This window comes from Leucopleurus acutus, assembly GCF_964270905.1.
Source record: "Leucopleurus acutus genome assembly, chromosome: 3".
In the NCBI taxonomy this organism is placed as follows: domain Eukaryota; kingdom Metazoa; phylum Chordata; class Mammalia; order Artiodactyla; family Delphinidae; genus Leucopleurus; species Leucopleurus acutus.
The window spans coordinates 43,098,691-43,122,710 of NC_139145.1; the positions used below are offsets into that span (position 1 = coordinate 43,098,691).

Consider the following 24,020-nt stretch of genomic DNA (forward strand, 5'->3'; position numbering starts at 1 on the left):
CCCGTTCCTCCCAGTCAGAAGGAAAGGATCCCTGATTTGTGTCCTGCTAAGAAAACAATTCCATATAGCACTTAGTTCTCTGTGCCAGGTTAACTCTTTCAGAACCTGCGTCCAAGCGTGGCGGCCTCTAGAGGACGGTGCTGGGTGAGTAGCCTCTGAGTGTCACTCAAGGCGTCTAGCCCAGTGCGGGACAGAGGAAATGGGCCGCTGTACCCAGAGGGGTCCAGTTTAATTCCTACAAACCCAAGCCCCCGACCCTCCTCAGGCCGCGCCCACAGTGAATCCCTACCCTTCCTCCGGCTCGGACTCGCCCTCCCCTGATCGCCAGCACCTGAGCACCGCCGAACACCGCCCCCCGCCCCCCCGCCCCCACCTCGCCTGGCTCCCAGGGGTCGCGCTGGCTCCGCCCCCGGCTCCTCCCGCCCCTCCTCCGCGGAGCCGGGGGCGGAGCGTCCCGGCCAATGGCTGGGAGCAGGGCTGGGAGCTGCGGGGCGACCGTGGGTTCCAGAAGCGCCGCGGCCTGGTTAGGGTGCTGGCATGGCCGCGTGCTGGTGAACGCAGAGTGCGCGAGGGGCCAGCTGCCACCATGCCCCGGGGCGTGGGCGCTGCCCAGCTCTGCCTGCTGGCGCTCGCCCTGCCGGGGTGGACCAGAAGTAAGTAGCGGGGCGGGGGACGGGGGGCTTTGGAGGTGGGTGGGTTGGGGGACCTGGGGAGCTGGGAGTCGCCCCCCGCAACTCCTCGGGGCAGCGCCCCCGCCGGCCCCCAGGCCGGGAGCCCCGGCTTTGTTCCCACGTTGTGCGCCAGGGGAGGTGGTGGAGATGCGGGAGACCCGGAGCAGGCAGAAAACAGTCGGTCCCTCCCTGGCTTGCCTCCCTCTCTCGCCTTTTCCTCGGTTTTTCTGCTTTTGGCTTTTCTTTCCGCTGCTTTCCTAGTCTCTCCTCTTTCCCCCAGTCTTTGTGTGTGTGCCTATAAATATATTTTGATAAAATTGGAGCCATACCATAGGTACTGTTTTGTGTCTTGCATAAGCCACTTCACATTATGAGCATTTGCCACATCGTTACATTCTCCAAAAACATGGTTTCAATGACTATAAATTCCTTCAAGAAATCGCAGAAGTATAATTTTCAAAAAGTTAAAAACATGACTCTTATACAAATATAGTATGAAAGGTTGGCAAAGATTGATTTGATTCATTAATGAGGCAGTGAATAGAATGGTAAAGCTAGTTCAAAGCATTAGAGGAACAGGAGTGATACGAGCATTGGAGAAAGAATGTTGAAATCCTGTGCTGGGACAGATACACAAGTGGTCAGTGCTCCATGGGGCCAAACAACCATAATTCTTAGTTATCTTTCTACTATGCTGAAGTCATTTGCATCTCTACCAGACTGAAAGCTGCAGTTAACAGATAACTTCACAGAGTATAGCCTTTAATTAATAGGAAACAAAAAAGTCAAACAAAGGTACATTCCTCTAGATAATTCACTAATATGTGGGAAGGCCCGTTAAACAATGCTCCAAATGTAACATTGAAAGGACATCCTGCTTGTTCTTTTTGCCTTATTTCCAAGGTTTGAACAATTTTTCTTAAGATGTACTGTGTTCCTGTTATTGAGCCTTGCTTTCAATAATTTTTGCAATCATAAAGATCATTTCATTCCTTTGAATGTTCCATTGAATAGCATAATTCCTTTTTGTTGCAGAGAATCTAGATTGATCAGAGCCACTAGATCAGAAACTATGCCTGATTCCCCAGTGAATATCAAGCACCTAGCATAGTATTCGGCATACAGTTAAGCGCTCAGAAAATATGTAATGAGTAAATGAATGAATTGCTTCTCATTTTTACTAATATGATGAAACTAATTCTACTCTAATGAGGTTATTTTTTAGGATCTATTTTGATTGAGAACACATCATATCAGTAATCTCAAAGGAAAGTTAATCACTCATAATTGGGCCAGTCTAACAGAACAACTATGGCCATCTTCTGTGTCACTCATTGTATTCTATGTGATTGATGTGGTTGCTTTAGAAAGAATAAATTTTGGAGTCCTCACTTCAACCCCAGGAGTCCTGTGGATTTGGCCTATTCTTACGGAGACTAATTTGCCTAGGTCTTGAGCAATTACCACTTTATTAAGATTGCCTGCGACCAATGTTTGAGGTCTGCCCTGCCTGGAACAAGTCTCCTCAAACAGATTTCAATTCACCTTTCTTGAAAAATAGGAATCCTCCTACCTAGCTCCCAGGGTTGTCTTGAGTACAGAGAACTGGGTGGTGAGAATCATTTGGGAAGTAGAAAGTGATATGAAAAAGCAAACTTGCCCTTAGGAAGCTCAGGTTAACGCGATGATGCTTTGCGGATTGGGAAGCACTTTCACAGTAACTCTCCCCAGTAATGCTGTGAGATGGGCAGGTGGGTATCATTGTCTTCATTTTACAGATGAGAAAACTGAAACTCAATGGAAATAATACCCAGGGGCTTGCCCTCCAGATATACCCAGAATCCAAACACTTCATTCCTCTTTACTGATGTCATTCTAGTCTGAGCCACCAGCAACTCTCACTAGGGCTCCTGCAAGTCTCCAGCCTTGCCTTCCTGCTTCTACTTGCACTCCTGCCTCCCTCCCCCACCTCCACCCTCTCCATCTCCACCCAGCGGCAGAAAGATCTTTTAAAAACCAAATACAGATCATATTGCTCTGTGTCTAAACCCTCCAGTGCCTTCCAAGTCTATTTATAATAAAATCCAGACACTTTCCATGCCCTCTGTGATATCAGACCCATGGCTGTCTTGCTGACCATATCTACCAATTTCCCCTCTCGTTTGCTACGTTCTAGCTACCTCTAACTTCTGCTTGTTCCTTAAACAGGCCAAGGCCATTTCTGCTCTTGCTGACCTGCCTCCCTGGGACACCCTTGCCCTAGATCTTTGCAACTTTCTGGTCCCTCAGGTCTCAATTAAATGCCATCCTTGCTGATCATCCTCTCTAAAATAGGTACCTCCTCTTCAGGGTCTCTTTATTTCATGACCCTCTGGTACCATTGGAGAATATTTGTGTTGTCTGCTTCCCATCTCTAGAAGATAAACTTTGTGAAGTATACACAGACCAACCACTATATTATCAGCACCTAGCAGAGTGCCTGACCCATAGTGAGTGCCAAGAGCCTGGAATCCATCAGGTCTCCTGACAACCCAATATGGGTCTTTCCGGTTGGCAGTGCATGCCTGGCTTAGCTAGGGTGCAGAGGTCTGGGATTCCAATGGTGTGCTTCCTGTGTTGGCAGGAGGAAGTGGGGAAGGCAGCCCCCAGCCACAGCATGAACTAATAATACCTCAGTGGAAGACTGCAGAAAGCCCCTTGAGGGAAAAGGTAAGACAAAGAATCTCATTTCCACAGGCAGAAGCTGACAACTCCATTTTGTGAGGCTTGAGGTCACCTACTCAACTTTCCTGGAAGCCCAGTTATCACCACTAGTTCCGTTTCTGGCCCACTCTTTCTGCTCTGTGTTCCAGTTTTGGAAATCCCAGATGGGGCTTTCCTTCGTTGTGTGACAACCTACTAGAAACACTTCTAAATGCAAGTAGTTGAGGAAATGAAAATCCATGTTAATGCTGACATTAGCTAAGTGCAAATATGTGTCACAAAAATCACCGACTCTCAGCTGGGATTGATTAAATTTTGTCATTAGTTTTTGCTCTGCATAATATGTGTTTCACTTCATTTATTTATTTTTTTATTGGCCACACTGTGAGGCATGCAGGATCTTAGTTCCCTGACCAGGGATCGAACCCGTGCCCCCTGCATCGGGAGTGCGGAGTCTTCACCACTGGACCGCCAGGGAAGTCCCTGCTTCACTTTATTGATGAAATAATATACTTGGAGAGAAAAATGATAACACAGACTATTTTTAAAATAAGACGCAGGGTAGGGACCTTGTACTGAGGAATCTGTCTTCAAATCCAATAATCTTAAAATTCAGTAGGCTCCTTGGGCCATGACACCAGCAGAATGCACAGGCTTTATAAAGGGGATTGGGAATAAGACAGAAAACATTATCCTGCTCTTGCAGGAAGGATCTGTGCATCTAGGATAGTCTTTGGTTCTGGTTCTTATAGCTCAAGTGAGACAAGAAAGAACTGGAAAGGAAGATGTGATTGCTGCATGTCAGTAACCAGCTACTGGACCTTTCACTTTCTGAACTCAGTTTCCTCATTTATAAAATAGGGCTTAGATGGGATAAGAAGGAAGAGGGCTGGAGAGGAGGGGTAGTTAACAAGAGCCCTTTGGGTTCAAATGGTCAGTGATTTATTGGGCAACATATAAGAGCCAGATTACGGTAGCAGAGAGAGGAGAGAGCTGTGTCAGGAAAGATTTCAGACTTGTGGTCCTTGAGTCTGGAAAGGTAAATGGAGTAGAAATGCCCAGAATACATGAAGTTATGCCTAGAGTAATACAGACATGTCCAAAAATGCTCCAGTTTGGATTTAATAAGGGAATTTACAGCAAAAATATTAGGACAAATGAAAGCAAATAATGTTTTGTCCTAAAGGCGTTCATTTCATCAAAAAGTAGGAGAGACTGAAAATAGCTTCAGGAAAAGTCTAGACAAATTAATGGATGGCCGTCCTAGAGAAGGTTATTTTTAAAAATTAAGATCTTGGATATTCCAACCTATCCATTATTGTCTGAGGAATGGATCTGATACTTTTATAGACGCCTCTCTGTTCCCTCCAGATGTGGGATGCTGGGCATCCTCAGGAAGGGCCTGAGAAACAAAGTGGAGCTCAGATCCTGTCTTTGTTCCCAGCCATTGTCTGCCCAGAATCTGGGTCATTGTATTTTGTAGGAATAGTTAGCACCGTGCCTGGCACCATAAATATTTGTTGAAGAACAAATGAATGAATGTCAAGAGAGGGAGAGGTAGGTCTCACTCAGGCATCTTATTCTCATTTTGTAATTACTTCATTCATCAAACGCTAGTTGAACACTATATGCTAAATATTGTACTATGTCTTAAGGGGGGTACAGATATATAGGACAGATTTCCAATACCCTGTGGAGCTGAAGATCTGTTTAATCTAGCTCAAAAGAGAAAGGCATTTTAACCCTGCCCTGGGGAAGTATAAGCAGTGGGTCAGCTCCTACACTTCCTAGGAGAGGTGATGTTGCCCCTTCCTAGCACAGAGTGGAGTTGCAAGACAGAAACTGAGTGAATCTGGACAGGGAAGCTACATAAATCCTTACAGTGCTATTTCATTGTTTTGCTTGAAATGTCCCCTGGAAACATCATATCTTAAATATCAGTGTCTGAGCATCTTCCAGACTAGAGAAATATTTTTGGATTACCCACTTAAAAATAAATGTTCGTACTCATGTTGCAGCTTGTGTCTCTTTGGGGGAGAAGTGAAAGTGCTTTGATCTGTGTCAACTTTCATTTTTTTGTGTGGACTCTTGGCCACCTACTTCTTGGATAAGGGATTGATACAGCTCTGTTGCTGTGCGCTTTTCCTCAAATGCCCACTTGGGACTGTGTCTCTGATGCTTAATGTGATTGGGCAGGGCCCTTGCTCCAGACCCCCCAGAGTGAAGTGGCAAAAGACCAGCGACCAGAAATAGGTATTGGTGGAGCTGAATCAGAAATAGGCATCAGAAACAGAGAAGTGAATTTCTTAAGTGAAAGTTATTGGGTAAACATTCCCCTAGCTTCCTCTCCCCATGTTTTTGAAATGTCCCTTGTTAAGAGAAGTGAGTAGGATAAATTAGCAAAAAATAGCAAAGGACAGAGTTGCATAAGCATCCTAGATCACAATGTTCACATCTCATCAGAGCCCTCAGTGGCACAAAAGTTTCAGGGATGCCCAGGACCCTAATGGGAAGTGGAGTTTGAAGTTGATAAGAAGAGAAACGTGCTTGGAAGAGGCAGGTGCCAACCAGAGGTGGCAAAGCAGGTGACCCACTTCCTCATACATGCCAGAACTAAGCTTTGAGGTCAACCTGAAAAGGGGTAGAAGCTTGGGCTTCCCTGCTGGGCAGTAGTTAAGAATCCGCCTTCCAGTGCGGCGGACACAGGTTCGAGCCCTGGTCCAGGAAGGTCCCACATGCTGTGGAGCAACTAAGCCTGTGCGCCACAACTACCAAGCCTGCGCTCGAGAGCCCGCGAGCCACAACTACTGAGCCCTCACGCCACAGCTACTGAAGCCCACGTGCCTAGAGCTCCACAACAAGAGAAGCCATCGCAGTGAGAAGCTCGTGCACTGCAACGAAGAGTAGCCCCCACTCACCGCAACTAGAGAAAGCCCGTGTGCAGCAGTGAAGACCCAACGCAGTCCAAAAAAAAAAAAAAAATATATATATATATATATATATATATATATAAAGCCATTATAAAACATGGAAAAATGCACAAAAGAAAATAGAATTAACTCATGTTCTCACTGCTGAGAAGTAACTATGGTAACCTTCTGGTTTATTTCTCTCTACTTTAGTCCCTTTACAAAAGTGTGAATGAATAAAACATACAATGTTATGTTTTAAACCTTTGTGCTTAATCATTATCATATGTACTTTCTTGATAATTTAAAAATTATTGAAAGTCATCATTTTTAGTGACTGTGTAATGTTTTGTCATGTGAATGGATTATCAGTTATTTAACCATTCTCCTATTTTTGGACATTTAGGTTCTATTTCATTAGTCATTATTGTAAGTAATGAGCATCCTTGTGTATAAACCATTGCCTGTGTTTCCATTTGTTCCCTTCAGATAGAATCTTCTATTTCTGAGTTAGAGGGCCTAAACATTTTTAAACTCTTGGTCCATATTGACAGATTATTTTCCGGTGAGCCAGTATTGATTGAAATTCTCACTGGTAGGGTGTGAGAGTGCCCATTCTATAGTATACTCCACTGCATTGTGATTTATGGTTTAAAAAAAATCTTTGTTGCTTTGGTTTTTTAAAAGATATCTTAAAAAAATCTTTCTGGGTGAGGGAAAGTTACCAGTGATGCTGAACATGTTTTTTATGCTTATTGGCCATTTATATGATACTTTAAATGGTCTATTCTGGGTGTGTAGCTACTTCGGCCCTCAGCAAATTTTCTCCTGTGTGTAAAATGTATCTTTCAGACCTTTAAAACCTTAGTAGGAGGTTCTTCTAGTTGTCTCCTCTGAGATGATTGAGGGGTATCCAAACTGAGAGCCAATATAAAATAAAATACGAGACCATGATGAAGAGGCTTTCCCTGGTACTTTAGATAACAGCCAACATGTAACGGGCTTCCTGTATGCCAAGCACTGTAATAAATTCTTTACATTTACCATGTCACTTAGTCTTTACAAGATACCCATAAAGTTGACTCTTACTCCTCTGTTTTATAAATGAGGAAACTGAGTTGTAGGGAGGTTCGGTAATGTGCCCAATTCACAACTATAGTGTCGGAGCCAGCACTTGAAGCCAGATCTAACTCCACTCAGAATTTGTCTTCCGAGATCGTGTTTTTCAGGGTTTGCCTTTACCAGGCCTGCATGCAGGCGCTTAAAACCACATTTCGGCTTGGAGTTTCTCTCCTTTGTCTTTGAGGAGAATGCAGATGGGGGAGGGGAATTGGGTCCTTCTGGGAGTGAAGATATTTCACGTTTGGGCTGGAAATGAGATTGAGCCTTTTTTGTCGATCCACTTCCTGTGGATCCAGGTCAGAGCCCTGTGCTAGATCGTGCGCCCCTTCCTGGTAGCCTCGTCCCCTGCTTTTAGGAACTGACATTCTTTTGTTGTTGCTTTTAGCATCCACTCAAAGCTGAGCTCAGGGTGATGGCTGAGGGGCGAGAACTGATCCTGGACCTGGAGAAGAATGAGTAAGTGGACTTCTCCTTTGTCTGAAATGAAACAACCCACTTGCATGTCAGTGCCGGACGCAGGTGCCGCTGTTTTGGAAGGAAACAGTTAGCGAAGTGACCCAAGCTCTCAAGCTAGGGTTCCTTTGTGGGGAGCATCTTACAGAGCCAGCATTTCCACAGTCTCTTGACTTGCTGTGAAATTAGTGGACTGTTTAACGTCTTCCTTGAATTTCCTCAGGCTGTATTTCTGGGGCCTCTTAGAATTCACTGCACGTGAGTGTGTGTGAGTGTGTGTATGTGGGAGACATGAAGGGAGGGATGGGCTGGAGGACTTTGGCAGCTGTCTTACTAGCTCCAGCACAGTGCACAGCAGGAAGTGAAGGAGATTAGAGGAAAACAGCAGAAAGGAGAGAGGCAAGGTGGAGTGTTCTGGGATTTGATGCTCACACCCTGGCTGCTCTGTCCATTCTGGGTCAGCTGCATCTGAGCTCCTGCCAATAAGGGCATATGGTCAGCAGTCTCCTGGCTTCATCGGGCTGGTTCCTCCATCTTCCTAACCTCACTCCTCTTGGGTGGCTGCCTGGCTCAGAAATATTTCCACATGGATTTGCCATCAAGTGCAGCTGTATCTTGATTCACGTTATCGAGCAGGTGAATAGACATAAGGCACGGCTGTGTCTTTTGCCCATTCTTTGGCCATTCCCAATCTGCTTTGGCCACTGGAGAGCTCTCCTTACTTGGCCGGGGTCCTCTGAGGGCTTCTGATATTTCCCCACCAACAGTCCCACTTACATTCTGCCGCACAGACCTTGCAGATAAGGCTGCATGGCTCTCAGAACCGCCTGTCTCCTCTTGGCAGCCTCCGGAGTCCCTTGGAAGCAGATGAGTAATCACACGCATCCCTGCCAAGAAAGCGATGGATAGGGACCTTCCCATATCCAGGAGGATGGGAATGACTGCTAAGCTTGGGTGGAAAGCAAGAATATAAATTATTCCAAATTTGGGCTTTTTGGACACTCGCAGAGGAGGATGAGTGGTGTCGGAAGTGCAGTAAAAGTATGACTTAAGTAGCCTGTGCAGTAACGGGCTTCATCCGAGTCTTTCCTCTGCCTCCAGAATGTGGTGGCCTTCGGGAAGCCAGAAAGATGGGCATCTCAATCATTTTTGCTACTTTCCTCCTACCTTACTCCTGGAGTAAAACCAGCCCAAGAATGTGTTCCTTTTGTCCCGTTTCCCTGGAATAGACCCAGCTGGCTGTGTCTGCAGAGAGTGCAGGCCCAGAAATCTGCCTGGGATTTCTCCTTGCATTGTCTTCCTTTGGTCTTGCAGGAAAGGCCCCCAGAGGGTCTGTTTTTAGTCTCTCTCAGGGGCCTTCTTCAGTTTCTCATGGCCCTAACCCTCTAGCTCTAGTCTGTTGTTCCCTATTGCCACCTCCGTCTAATCTGTCCTATTCTGCCACCAGCTGGGGCATTTGACCCCTCAGCTTCCTCTGGGCTGCCTACGTGATGGGGTTAGTGTCATGGGCAAATCCTTTGGAGTTGGACTGGCCAAGCAGGGATCCCAGGACTCATCCTTCCTTCGTATTTTGGACTCTTTGCAAGAGGTCATAGGAAGTTAGAGCGTGAAGATGCCATAGAAAACACTGAGTGCAGCAGTCTTATGCATGGAAGCAGAAACTTCAACTCAGGGAAGGATAGGCACTTGCCTAAGGCCACACAGCAAGTAAATGAGAGAGGTGAAATGAGGATCATTTGTGTTCTTGGATCTGGAGTCACAGAAACCCAGTTTCAACTTACTAGCCGAGTAACCTGGGGCATATTGCTGCGTCTTTTAGAATCTCAGTGTCCCCACTTATAAAATGAGACTAGTAACACCAGCCTCATATGGGTGGTTGTGAGGGCTGAGCACAGTGATGTACGCAAAGTGCTCACAGAGAACACAGTAAGTAGTTGACTACTATTGTGATGTTTTACAGTCCCACACTGAGGTTCCAGGGGAGAGCCCGGAGATGGGGTTCTGTTGTCTGTTGCCTGGAGCTCTTTTGTTTCCCAGTGATCAGCAGTGGCCTGGATGTGATTCCTGGCGTCCTTGAATTGGCAGCAGGCAGGAGACTTGACAAAAGTGGAAGCAGCAGAGCCAAGCAATATGACCTCACCAGGTATCCCTGGGGATGGCTTCCTGCTATTTTCGTCTAAATTGGGCTTTTTGTTTTTGAACATGTGTTAGCAAGCGGAACTCCAACTGCACATGACTTCCTAGTGTGTTTACTTCCCAAAGCCCTCTCATTCATGGTGCGTGCAAGTCTGGATTCAAAACAGCTTGGGGGGTGGTGGTGCTGCTTTTCTGATTTTTCACATTTTATCAAAATTATAAAGTTTTTATAACCCCATGATATTTGAGGGGGAAACTAGGCCCTGTGCTAAGTGATCCTCAGGCTCTGGTTCTCAACTTCCTCAGTTGATTCATTTATCTTTTCCCTCTTGGATGCATCTGTAGCATTCCAGGCACCAGTGCAGGTACTGCAGATATAGTTGTGAATAAAACAGTTCTGCCTTCCTGGATCTTATATTTCAGTGGAGGGGAACAATAAATACACAAGTGAATGTGTAGTATGTCCAGTGACAACTGCTGTGGCAGAAACAAAAGGAACATAAGGGCTCTGGAGAGCAGGGGTTCAGGAGGGAGGTGCTGGGAACGGTGGCCAGAGCAGGCCTTGGTGGTGAATTGATATTTGAGTCCAGACCTGAAGGAGGCGAGGAAGTGAGCCACGTGGACAGCGGGGAGATGACAGTTCCAAGGAGCAAGAACAGCCGGGTTCAAAGGTCCTAATAGGTTATGAGGGTTTCCATTCCCTCCCCTTGCCCCCACGTACGTCTCCTCATATATTGGATTCTCAGCCTCCTAGGAGCTGTGGACAAGGGCTTCTGGGACTCTGAGGGGAGGGAGAGGACATTTCTAATTTCTTTTTCATCATCCTGAAGTGTCTGGCCTTCTCTCGTCTAATCAAAGCCCATGTGCTAATGCACAGCCCAAAATAGCAGTGAGCAGGCCTCTAATGGAATTCACACATGGTGAGATAGCCAAGCATAGTGAGGATGGGGAACATGGGGGTTAGGCCAGGAGAGAGGGGCACAGCGAATGGGCCTTCAGCTCAGGCAGCAGACACCCCAAGGTGCCTTAGTTCCATAGCACAGCAGCTGGCGGCCTTTTTCTGCTGTGAAGCAACTCGGGATAAACGGTTGACATTCCCATGGGGGACACACACTCTTTTCTCTGTTGAGTGCAGGTGGAATAGAGTGACATCGTAGGGCTAACCTCAATGCAGCTTTCATGTTGGGGGGTCCTGGTTCAGATCCTGACTCGCCACTTACTAACCGTACGTCCTCTTCAAGCCTCAGTTTCCCTATCTGGGGTATAATAAGAGTCCCACACCGTAGAGCCGCTGGGAGGATGAAATGAGATGGTGCCTGTCAGGGGGTCAGCACAGTGCCTGGTTTGTACTCCATACCCAGTAAATGGCAGCCACTAGTTTTTTCTAGCTTGTGCTTTTTTAAATTGCAAAAGCAGTACGTGCTCATTGTAAAACATGTAGCAATACCAGCATATAATGAGTGAAAGAATGAAAGTTTCCCACCCACAAGGAGAGCCCCCTGTGAACAGTTGGTGAGCCTGCCATGGACCTTTTCTCTGCGTGTGAGAGCACGCACGTAGATACTCATCGGCACAATCACACAGAAGCACACCAGGCTGCTGTTTTTGTGCTGAGGGAGGAGCAGAAATGAGATCATACTCTACATGTTGCTCCACACGTGTTTTTGTAGACTCACCTGTATGTGATGAAGGTAGTACTCTGCTCTGATATGTTCCCTAGTCTTACATTTACTCACACCTACCCATCATTTGCCACTGTTGGTACATAGCTGTCGTTAGGAGAACCTGACTTGTGATTAGGGCTGTGTGGTACAGTGGAGAGAGTACTGAACTCAGAGACAGACAATGTGGAATTGGTCAACAAGCCAGTTGGCCCTCCTGGGCCTCAACTTTCTCATCTGTCGAATGAGGGTTTTGTCCCAGTTGGGTTCTAAAAGCCTTTCCTGTGCTACCTATTGAAAGGATACCACATAAGTGGAAAATGGAAAAGAGGTCCCTGCCTCAGGGCATTTATTCTCCAGTTCTGTAGACATTCCTGGAAATAGGGGACAGTGGGATAAAGGCAAATACCCCCAAAACCACAGACCTTGACGTTGGGGATGAACTGATAGCTCAGGACCCACCGTTTCGGCAACATAAGCACGAGAAGGGAAATTACAGGGAAGAAATTATAGGCTGCTATTTCCACAACCCACAATTTTGAGGTAGAAATCCATAATATTTTTTTCTCCACGTAATTTCCCCCAGGCTCTGAGGACTGCCTCATCAATCCAGAAACCCTATTGGACAACAGTTTGTTTGCTGAAATCAAATGGAATCTTCCTTAGCTGTAGGCATCTGGGGAGTTGGTCGCCTCCAGGGAGATGTAGGCCCTGGCTCTCTCCCTTCTCCACTTTCTCCCAAGAGGAGGGCACACTGAACTGTTGAACCTGCTTGCAGGATGCTCACTGGCTCAATTACTACATTACAAGATCACCTTCAAAAGCAAATGAGCAGCTCAGCCAGTGGGCGCTGTGCCCAGAGGATCTTTGGCCATCTATATACTTCTCTCTGCTAGTCTCTGAAGCACATTCTGCAACTCTCATCTCTTCAGTAGACTTCCTTCCTTGAGTCCAAATGATGCCAGATTTAGGTTTTGGCTTGGGAAAAGGAGAGATGTCCTTTGGTCTCACCCCATTCATTGTGCTCCAGCTCAGCGAAAGAGAAATCCTGTTTGTATAAGGCTAGCTAATAAGAATGGATATTTGTTTTCTTTTGTGTGCATATCTACCTCCAGACCTCATGGGGAATAGTAATGGTCAAGGCAGAATTTAGGCATTTGGAGGTTTACTGATTATTGTACCTACCACTACTTCCGACTTTCATCTCACTTCATATCTCTAACTTCTTACCAGTCCCTCAGAGATATCTTAGGGATGGAGACTGCTTTTGTTGTCTTGGAAATCAAGCAACAAAATTAATTGTCCTGGAAAATTAACATTCACTGCTAATGGAGTGATCTAGCTCCTGGGCTTTTTCCCCTTCATCCCTATTTGAGTTGTATAATACTGGAGGACCCAAGAAGGGGAGAAATAGGCAGAAGAGGAGTGTTTTCAGCAATAGACGGGGTAGGTTAGTTACCACTGCTTGCTGCCGCACCTCTCTTCCAAGGAGGCCTGGTGGAAATGCGTAGCTGATCTGGAGCAAAACTCTGCATATCACCCAGGCTGTGGAGTTCTCCCCGGCTTCCTCCTGGGTGAGGAATAGATTTTAACATCTTATCTAGGATAAAGGACAGCTCTCTTAGACCCTCTCTTGTCAGGAGCTTCATTTGTCGTTGGCAGAATTCAATTTCCTGGATCAAAGAGAAGCTTAAGAAAGGCTTAGACGTATCCCAGCGCTCTTGGTGAACCATGCTTCACTGAAGTGCATTTAAATGAGTCACAGACATATGGATTACATTTCACTTAAAATACACATGGCTTAAGAAATTAGAGGATATCGTTCTTTAACCAAGTATTTGGCAGAGCTAAAGTATTCAGAATGTTTTCTCCAAACTCTGCACACAGCTGGGCTCCCCATTCCCTGCAGCCGATGTTGTATAACCCGAGGAGACCGGTGCCGAGGAAACGGTTGGATGGATGGGTGGGGACATGAGAATTTGAAGAGAGCTCCCTGTGAGTGTCTGAAATTTTCTTCAAACGTTTTTTTGAAGTATCAGGAACTGGAATTAACCCTGCTGCGTTGACTCTGAGGGAGCGAATGCCTACGTGGATTTAAATTCTAAGTGCTGGGCTAGGCACCTTGCCCCAGAGAGACCTCATGGTCCTGTTTGAAATGCAGTTTCCAATTGTAGCTTTGTAGGTGGAGATTGATTTCGGTTATAATTCCCATATTGTCCAGAACCCCTGGAGTTGCAGACTAAATGGATTGCCAGCCAATCTGATGTGATTTTGTACAAGCCAAACTCTTAACCGCACCCCTGCATAAGCAGGGTCTCCAGTATTTCTAAATCATTGGAAACATGATATTGCTTTCTTAGGGTAGACTGTGTAAAGTCAGTCTCAGTAACTAGAAGTGGTGATCTGAAGGGATGCAGCTGTACACTAGCCGGAAGAGAGTATGAAGTAGCATCCACAATTGAAATAACCTAGATGTGTTGACTCTTAAGGCTGTGAGCACATAAGCCCGAAATGCCTAATCCATAGGGTAGAACATGCTTGGGCTTTGGTGCCAGAGAGAGCCCAGATTCAGTTCCAGGCACTGACACTTTCTGGTTAGGTGGCCTTCGGCAAGTCACTTGCCTTCTGAATGTTGTTTATTCATTTGTGTTCGCGATAGCGCTCACTCCTTAGTGAGCATTTACTGAGAGCCAGGCACTGTGCAGAGGCACTTCACATGCCATCTTATTTAATCCGCATGGCAACTCTTTTTAGAAGATATTATTATTCATATTTTATAAAGGGGGAGACTCAAGTGTGAGGAGTTTGAGTAATTCACTCAATGTCAGGCAGATCCAGGAATCACACTCAGGTCTGTCTGTTTCTTACTATACTCTGTGTCCTGCATAGAAAATAGAAAATAACTTCATTGTGGGATGAGGTAGGCTGAAAAATGTTCCCCACCCTCCCAGAGACCCACATTCTAATTCCTGGAACCTGAGACTATGCTGTCTTACGTGGCAGAAAAGAATCTTTGTGAGTGTGACTATATTAAGGATTTTGAGAAGGGGAGATAATTCTGGATTTTCTGGGTGGGCTGTAAATTCAATCACAAGTATATCTGTAAGAGGAAGGCAGAGGGAGATTTGCTGACAGACAGAAGAGGAGAAGGCAGTGTGACCACAGAGATGGGAGTAATGTAGCCACAAGCCGAGGAATACAAGCAGCCACTGGAAGCTGGGAGAGGCCAGGAATGGAATCTCTTAGGCTGAGTGCAGCCTTGCTAACACCTTAACTTCACTCTCTTGACCTCCAGAACCGTGAAAGAATAGCTTTCTGTTGTTTTGAGCCACCTAGTTTGTGGTAATTTGTTACACATCAGGCACAGGAAACAAATACACCAGGTTTGTGAGCCTTAGCAATAATGTATTTAAAAATATATATTTATTTATTTACTTATTTGGTTGGGCTGGGTCTTAGTTGCAGCAGGTGGGCCCCTTAGTTGTGGCTCACCAGCTCCTTAGTTGAGGCACAGGGGCTTCTTAGTTATGGCATGTGAACTCTTTGTTGTGGCATGCATGTGGGATCTAGTTCCCTGACCAGGGATCGAACCTAGGCTCCCTGCATTGGGAGCGTGGAGTCTTAACCACTGCACCACCAGGGACGTCCCAGCGATAATGTATTACGCTGTGCGTAGTATCACTCGTGGCACGTAAATAAGCTGGTTTTCAGTACATGCTAAGTTTCATTAATGCAGAGTCAAGAACGGATGTTTTCTAAAGTGTCTTGGTGACGCAAAGCATTGCATGTGGCCCCTGTGACTGTCTTCAAGTAAGAGTGGCAAGAGAAAAACATATTGAGACATAGCATGTGTGGTTACCGTTCATCAGCATTTCCTAAGTTCCAGCTCGTGTTGTCTGATGCACAGTCTGCCTTCAGGCGGCTTCTGGCTGAGGAATGATGGTCAGATAGGAAGAATGATATCGTCAACCGTAGTAATAGCTACAACATAGGAGTTGCCTGTGTAGCAGGCTCTGTTGTGCAATCTCTAATTGAATCATCCCAGCAACCCTGTGAGGTGTAGGTACCTGTGTTAGTCCTGTTTGGCAGATGGGGACCCTGAGGCATGGAGCCGTGTGACTTGTTCAAGGACATCTGGGTGGGAAGGGCACTCCAAGCCCGGGGTCTTAGCTGTGGCCTCATACTGCCTCTTGGATGCCCTGTCCTTACTTGGTATGCTCTTCTTCGATGAACACTGGTGTTACTTCTCTGTTATTCTGCCCTACTTCTTCCCTTTCCTCCTGCCTTCCCTAGGCCTAGGTTAGAATTTGGATTTCAGTGGACTGTAGTGCTGCAATCCAGGCACATAGGAGTCAGGCTGGTTCCTTGCACCTCCTGGAGGTGTAAGCTTTGGCAAGTTGCTTACCTATGCAAGTCTCAGTTTCCTCATCCACATCATGGGGCTCGTAATAGTGGCCACCTCATCAGGTGTCATGTGATATTCAATAACACAGTTCTCTTAAAGGACACTGTGCCTGGTGCACTGTGAGAGCCCAATAAAGAGTTGCTATTATTTGTATTTTGCAGGATGGGAAAAACATTTAAGAATGAAGTAAGAGGGAATTCCCCTGAGCTGGTTTCCAAATGTAATTAGGAAGATGACCTTAAAACCCATTGCCCCTGGGAGGAAACTCAATTCTGCTCCCCTGCCGTGCCCAGTTTGACCTAACTGTATCTCGAGAATACAGCTGTGCAGTGTTCTCCAGGCGGCCAAACTGTACCTCTTGTCTCTGCCTGCAGAATCAGTGCCTGGGCACTCCCTTGGCAAGGTTCTGAGCTGTCTGATAAGGAGGTTGGGATTTGTACACCAGTTCCGGCTCTATCTCCTTTCAGGGACCCGCAGCCAGGGCTGCCTGTGTAGCCAGGAAGGATGTCCATGGTTTTCTTTTGTCTCAAGCTTATTTCTCCTGGCGGCCCTTCAGCAGGAGCACAGGGTAAAATGAATGGGAGGAAGCTGTCAGCTGCCCTGTTGGCCTTAGATGGACCCTTGTCAGAGCGAAGGGAAGCTGTGTACTTGGAGGAAGTCGAGAGTTGATTCTTGAGTTTGAGGAACCCTTGACCATCAGGCTGTTTACCTTAAGATAACAACGATAGCTGGCATCCAGTGAGTGAACATTTACCCTGAACATACTGTTTCATATGGATTTTTATTTTAACCCTGTATAAATTTCCATGTAAGTTTATCCAAATGGGGTTATACTATATCCTAAGTTTTATTACCTATTTTTTTTTCATTTGGAAATATAACATGGGCAATCATCAATTATTTTTAAAAATTTACAGAAGAACTTTTTGGAGTGTTTGAAACTTTGATAATAAAATTCTAGCAAAAAATTACATAAGTAATAGAGTTGTTTTTTTTTTTTTTTTTTTTCCCTGTACGCGGGCCTCTCACTGTTGTGGCCTCTCCCGTTGCGGAGCACAGGCTCCGGACGCGCAGGCTCAGCGGCCATGGCTCACGGGCCCAGCCGCTCCGCGGCATGTGGGATCTTCCCAGACCGGGGCACGAACCCGCGTCCCCTGCATTGGCAGGCGGACTCTCAACCACTGCGCCACCAGGGAAGCCCAGTAATAGAGTTTTAAAATAAATGAGATCATACTTTATGTACCATTCTATAATTTGCTTTTTTATTATTTCTCTTCAATATCTTTCCACATTAGCATATTTATAGACCTATTTCATTCTTCTTAATGATGACATAGGATTCCACTGAATGGATGAACCGGAATTTAAAAATTTGCCTATTAATAGACAGTTTTCTAATTTCTTGCTATTACAAATAATGCTGCAGTAATAGGTTTATACATAATCTTTGAGTACATTTGCAAGTATTTCTGTAGGATTAATACCTAGCAGTAGAGTTGCAAGGTCATATAGCATATATGTCTAAAATGTTTTAAATTTTGACAAATCGTACCTCCCATTCCACAGATTCCTTCCCAAAGGCTGTACCATTTTACGTTCATACAGCACAGTATGGGAGTATATTTTGGATACATTTCCATGTAAATTTGTGAGATCATACGGCTATATGATGGTACATTGTATGCATATGCCATAATTAACTTCTAGAACTTCGTATAATGAAAAATTATCAAATGCACATAGAAGTAGAGAGAATGATATAATGAATCCCTTATACCCATCACTCAGATTCAGTAATAATCAAGATGTCATGATCAATTTAATCACCCCATATTGATGGGCATTCAAACTATTTTTTTTCTTTTTTTTCATTTTTACAAATAGTGCTGGAGTGGACACCTTCATGTTCTTTGAGAGGTACTTCTAGAGAATCACCTCCTAGATGTGAATCACTGGGTCACAGGGAATTTACACAGAACAGGTAGATAAAGGCACTTTGCCTTTGGCTTCTCTGTAAGTTAAATCCACCACCTGTGTTGAGAGAATTTGTTTCACACACTCTCACCAATGGGTTGGTTATTGAGCTTGGGCAGAATCTTTAAACCCAACTCTTCTGCTTTTTTTTTAACAGCTTTATTGAGATGTAACTTACATACCATACAGCTGATCCATTTATATAAATATGCCAATGTTTTTTAGTATATTTACAGAATTGTGCAACCATCATCATATTCTAATTTTTGAACATTTTCATCACCCCAAAAAGAAGCCATTAGCAGTGTTATGGATTGAATATGTCCCCCCCCCCAAATTCATATGTCAAAGTCCTAACCCCTTGTATTGATACCTCAGAGTGTCCTTATTTGGAGATAGTCATAGTGGATGTAGTTAGTTGGGATGAGGTCATCCTGGAGTAGGATTGCACCTAATCCAATATGACTGGTGTCCTTATAAATAGGGGAAATTTGGACACAGACACGCACAGAGGGAGAATGCCATATGAAGATTAGAGTTATGTGGCCACAAGCCAAGGAAATGCCAGAAGCTAGGAGAGAGGCCTGGAACAGATCCTTCCCTAGTACCTTCAAAGGGAGCATGGCCCTGCCAACACCTTAATCTTAGGCTTAACTTTTAGAACTGTGAGACAATAAATTCCTGTTTTTTAAACCTCTCAAGTTTGTGGCACTTTGTTAAGGCAGCCTTAGCAAACTAATATGACTGGTTACCCACAACGTTCCCCCAACGCCATCAGCTCTAGGCAACCATTAATCTGCTATCTGTCACTATAGATTTGCTTATTCTGGGTATTTCATATAAATGGGATTATACAATATTGGTTTTTTGTGACTGGTTTCTTTCACTGTGTAATGTTTTTGAGTTTTATCCAAGTTGTATAGCATGCATCTGTACCTCATTACTTTTTATTGCTTTATAATATTCCACTGTATAGATGTACCACATTGTGTTTATCTGTTCATCAGTTGATGGATCTCCTGCCTTATAAACCAGAGCTAACTTGACTCCACTCTACAAGTTTGATTTCAGCAGATTTTTTAAAAAATTGAAGTATAGTTGATTTACAGTGTTGTATTAATTACTGCTGTACAGCAAAGTGATTCAGTTATACATATATGCATTCTTTTTTTTAATATTCCTTCCCATTGTGACTTATTATAGGATATTGAATATAGTTCTCTGTGCTATACAGTAGGACCTTGTTGTTTATCCATTCTATAAAAGCTTACATCTGCTAACCCCAACCTCCCACTCCATCCCTCCCCCGATCCCCCCTCCCCTTGGCAGCCACCAGTCTGTTCTCTATGTCTGTGATTCTGTTTCTGTTTCATAGATAGGTTCATTTGTGTCATATTTTAGATTCTACATATAAGTGATATGATATGGTATTTGTCTTTCTCTTTCTGACTTGCTTCACTTAGTATGATAATCTCTAGTTGCACCCATGTTGCTGCAAATGGCATTATTTTGTTCTTTTTTATGGCTGAGTAGTATTCCATTGTGTGTGTGTGTGTGTGTGTGTGTGTGTGTGTGTGTGTGTGTGTGTGTGTATGCCACATCTTTTTTTTATGTTATTAACATTTACTGACATATATAGTTCTTTTTAAATTTCTAAAAAATTTTTTTTACAGTAGGCCCTTGTTGGCTATCTATTTTATTAAAAATAGCAGTGTGTGCCACATCTTTATCCATTCATCTATCAGTGGACATTTAGGTTGTTTCCATGTCTTGGCTATTGTGAATAGCGCTACTATGAACATAGATAGAGATGCATGTATCTTTCTGAATTATAGTTTTGTCTGGATATATGCCCAGGAGTGGCATTGCTGGATCATAGGATAATTCTATTTTTAGTTTTCTGAAGAACCTCCATACTGTTTTCCACAGTGGCTGCACCAACTTATATTCCTACCAACAGCATAGGAGGGTTCCCTTTTTTCCACATTCTCTCCAGCATTTGTTATTTGTAGACTTTTTAATGATGGCCATTCTGACTGGTGTGAGGTGGTACTTCCTTGTAGTTTTGATTTTCATTTCTCTAATAATTAGTGATGTTGAGCATCTTTTCATGTGCCTGTTGGCCATCTGTATGTCTTCTTTGGAGAAATGTCTGTTTAGGTCTTCTGTGCATTTTTGGATAGGGTTGTTTGTTTTTTTTGTTGTTGCGTTGTATGAGCTGTTTGTATATTTTGGAAATTAAGCCCTTGTCAGTTGCATCATTTGCAAATATTTTCTCCCATTTTGAAGGTTGTCTTTTCATTTTGTTTATGGTTTCCTTTGCTGTGCAAAAGCTTGTAAGTTTGATTAGGTCCCATTTGTTTATTTTTGCTTTTAATTTCTATTGCCTTGGGAGACTGACCTAAGAAAACATTGGTACAATTTATGTCAGAGAATGTTTTGCCTATGTTCTCTTGTAGGAGTTTATAGTGTCAGGTCTTATGTTTAAGTGTTTAAGCCATTTTGAGTTTATTATTGTGTATGGTGAGAGGGTGTGTTATAACTTCATTGGTTTACATGTGGCTGTCCAAGTTTCCCAACACCACTTGCTGAAGAGACCGTTTTTTTCCCATTGTATATTCTTGCCTCCTTTGTCGAAGATTAATTAACCGTAGGTGTGTGGGTTTATTTCTGGGCTCTCTATTCTGTTCCATTTATCCATATGTCTGTTTTGTGCCAACACCATGCTATTTTGATTACTGTAGCTTTGTAGTATTGATTTCAGCAAATATTGATTGAGCACCTGTGTGTAAAGTCCTATGCTTGGTGCTGTAGGGAGCAGATGCAAAGACCATATCCTTGCCCTCTGGCCGTTTACTCTCTAAGGGAGAGAAAATGCTCAAACAGCATAATCCGAGGTTGGTTACAAATTTACTTAATACCGTTAAAAGTAAAGTGCTGAGGGGGCGATAAGGAAGGGGGAATTTCTCCCTGGGGGTTAGAGAAAACTTCCCTCAGGAGGGTACCTTGGAGCTCTGTCTTGTGGGAGCAAGGAGGGGAGGCTTCGGTTGAGGGAGGGAAGAGAGATGAGTGGAAGAATGAGAAAGGAATTCAGACTGAGAAATTAATATATAAATATTTGGTCTGGATCTAGGGGAACCAAAACTGGAGTGCTAATAAGCTCTTAGGAATTCAGGATTCCAGCTAGCCAAATCATTATAATTCAGAAGAGTGGTATGTGGCAGTGGGAAAGGGGTTTCTCTCCCTTCCACAGCTGGGCTACCTGAGGATTTGAGTGGCTTAGAGTTCAAATTTTTTTGTTCTTTTATTTTTGACTTTGAGTTGGGCTTTCTCTTGCCTCTGGTAAAACCATATTGTCAGAGAGGTAGATGGGGTATTTTTAGGAAAGAGGCTTGAGGTGCAATTTAAAGCTGAGCTGTGTTTTCTGCACCTCGGATGAGAAGAAGTTCTTCCCCAGCCCCTCGCCGTCGAAGGGAAATTTGGGCTGAGCCCAGTGGGTGGAGGTGTACCTGGCGGATGGAGCCGTGGACTGCAAGGGGCTGAGCCCAAGGCCAAGATGGCTTCTTCATAACTCGGGGAGTTGGGGGCATCTCCTTGAAGCAGGGTCTGGTGGGCGGGACGGATCTACATTGGGACTTGGGAGACGTGCTGGAAGTCCCCCCTTCCAGACCTCTGTTTTCATCTTCAAGGATGTGCCTAGGCTCTTCATGCAGACTCCCTGGAAGCTGGATTTCTACTCTCCAACCTTTGTGCTTAGGACATGGGGCATGATTACCCCCGGGGAAATGTCTACAGGAGGAGGCCAGTTCTGAGGCCTCTGGACTGGTTCTGTCCCGAGAATGAAGCCACGTTTACATTTTGCCCAGGAGATACTCTGATTTTAAGAATGTAACCTTTACTCTTTCTCTATTTAGAACTCAGTGACGTACACAGACCTCTGGCTGATACCTTGGATGCTAAATAAATAGGCTTTTGGGCACCCCGGAGCAAGTTGCAGGTCTTGCTCAAACTCAACTGGGAGTAGGTATTGGGTCAGAGAACCTGTGGTTTTTCTGACAAGAGTCTCCAGTGTATTGAGTCTCCAGGGCTTGAGCTCTGGGTTACTCATTGGGAATTCTTAACTTCCTTTCTCTCTTACCTTCTCTTCCTTCATTTAGCAAATATTGTGCGTGCCAGTTTGGTGGCTGGCATTGGGCTAGGTCCTGGGTATTCCTGGAAGAGTAACGGCCAGCAAACACAGCTTGCCATCATGAGGCTTAGGGCTTAGTGGAGGAGAGAGATAATCCAACCATTACTGAGCAGTCTGGGACAGGCTATGTTGGGGGAAGTAGAAGGTACCATGGGAGCATGGGGAAGGGGAACCTACCCTGGATTGAGGGCCTGCGAAGGCTTCTAGGAGGAAGCGAAGTAAAAGGAGAAGTAGGGTGGTGGTAGAGTTGTGGCTTATACGAAGGGGATGGGTTCCACGCAGGGCAAGTAGCAGGAACAAAGGCTCTAAGGCCTTTGTTGATGATGAAAAGATGTTCTTTGTGGTTAGAGCAGAGAGCAAGAGGGAGGAAAGAAACGGTGAGAGAAGAGGTTGTCCAGGTAGGCAGGGGCGAGTCCTCGAAGGGCCTTGTAGGCTCCTTAAAAGGATTGGGTGTGTATCTTGAGGACAATGGGGAGCCGATGAAGAAATTTTAAAAGCCAGATAGTGACAGCATCCAAAGTGCATGTGAGAAAAATTACTTAGACTACAGTGTGGAGGATGGATTGGAAAGGGCAAGACTGGCGATAGTAATAAGACCCATTCTAAAGCTTTATTTTAATCTGAGGGGGTAATTATGGTGATCTAATATAGGGAAGTGGTTGCAGATATGGAGAGAAGGGGACAGATTCCAGAGATACTTACAGGGTGGAATCATGGAGACTGGGAGATGGGTTGGATATGAGCTGAGGAAGGGGATGGATTCAAAGGCCAATCTGAGGTTCCGGGCTTGCGTAAGTAGCAGGACAGTGGTACAAGTCCCCGTGTTTGTCCTTAGTTTGTGGTGGGACCTCGGATAAGCAACTTCTCAGATCTTTAGTTTTCTCATTAGTTGAAGGTAATAATCTCCAGTCATCAACTCTGGTGGTGGGGAATCCACTGATAAAATCTATGTGACAAGTAGCATCCTATACTCTTTCTGTGACCCTAAAAGTCCTGGCAGAAGCGAAGTCTGTCCTTACCCTGGTTATCTCTGTAATTTGCACCCTTACATAGACTTCCCCCCTTATCTACAATTCTGAGCACTTGATTGATCTCCCAGGAACTGGAGAGGCCTCGCTGGGGGTCTCCCTTCGGGTTCTCAGACCAGCTTTTGTTGAAAACAATGATATCATTGAGTGGGTGGAGCTGGGCCAGGCTTTCCTGAGCCAGTTTAAGGAGAAATGGGTCTTTATGACTTCTGTACTTATGGCTCCCTTCCAGTCCTCTCCATGGCTCCCATGTGCCCCACTGCCCCCTTTTCCTCCTTCTTTTACCCCCGAGGTTACGGGTTTGCAGGAAACTGGCGGCCCCCACGTTTTCTCCTCTTGCATCAGTCTCCCTGGAGAGAGGTCTAGATGGGCCAAAGGGGCTATGATGACTGCATTATATCAGGCTTGGTTTCTTTTTCCAAGGCCGCCCCCCTGCCCCCCTTCCCAGGAAAGGAAGGACAAGTCATGGAAAGGGATTCCTTTGGAGGAAGACTGGAGTGCTAGAGAAGGAGGAGATCTAAGTGTTGGGAAAGATGTCAGACCCCTTGTATTCTAGAAACTCTTGGTCTCTTATCGATGCTGGCTTTGGGGCTTGGGTAAGAATGCGAAGGTTAAACTGGCCTTTCAGTTATGTGGTGATAGGAATATGGCTGTGGAAAAGGAGATCAGCAGTGTTGAGGATAGTGAGTTCCTGATCCCTAGGCGGCCCTTTCTCTCTGTGCTCAACATTCTCTCTCTCTCTCTCTCTCCCTCTCTCTCTCGCTCTCGC

At 44.9% G+C, this 24,020-nt stretch overlaps 1 protein-coding gene across 1 annotated transcript in view; it reads left to right on the top strand.

The window, feature by feature from the left end:
- Nucleotides 1-505: 505 nt before the first annotated feature.
- The window catches only part of ADAM19 (ADAM metallopeptidase domain 19), a gene marked incomplete at its 3' end in the record, with an annotated part of 85,382 nt that continues 61,867 nt past the window's right edge, over nucleotides 506-24,020 (top strand). The window contains exons 1-3 of the mRNA XM_082835631.1: nucleotides 506-653; nucleotides 3,295-3,380; nucleotides 7,791-7,861. Coding sequence (XP_082691757.1) covers nucleotides 587-653; nucleotides 3,295-3,380; nucleotides 7,791-7,861 — 224 coding nt within the window. The 5' untranslated portion in view covers nucleotides 506-586. The remainder of the gene's footprint in view (nucleotides 654-3,294; nucleotides 3,381-7,790; nucleotides 7,862-24,020) is intronic.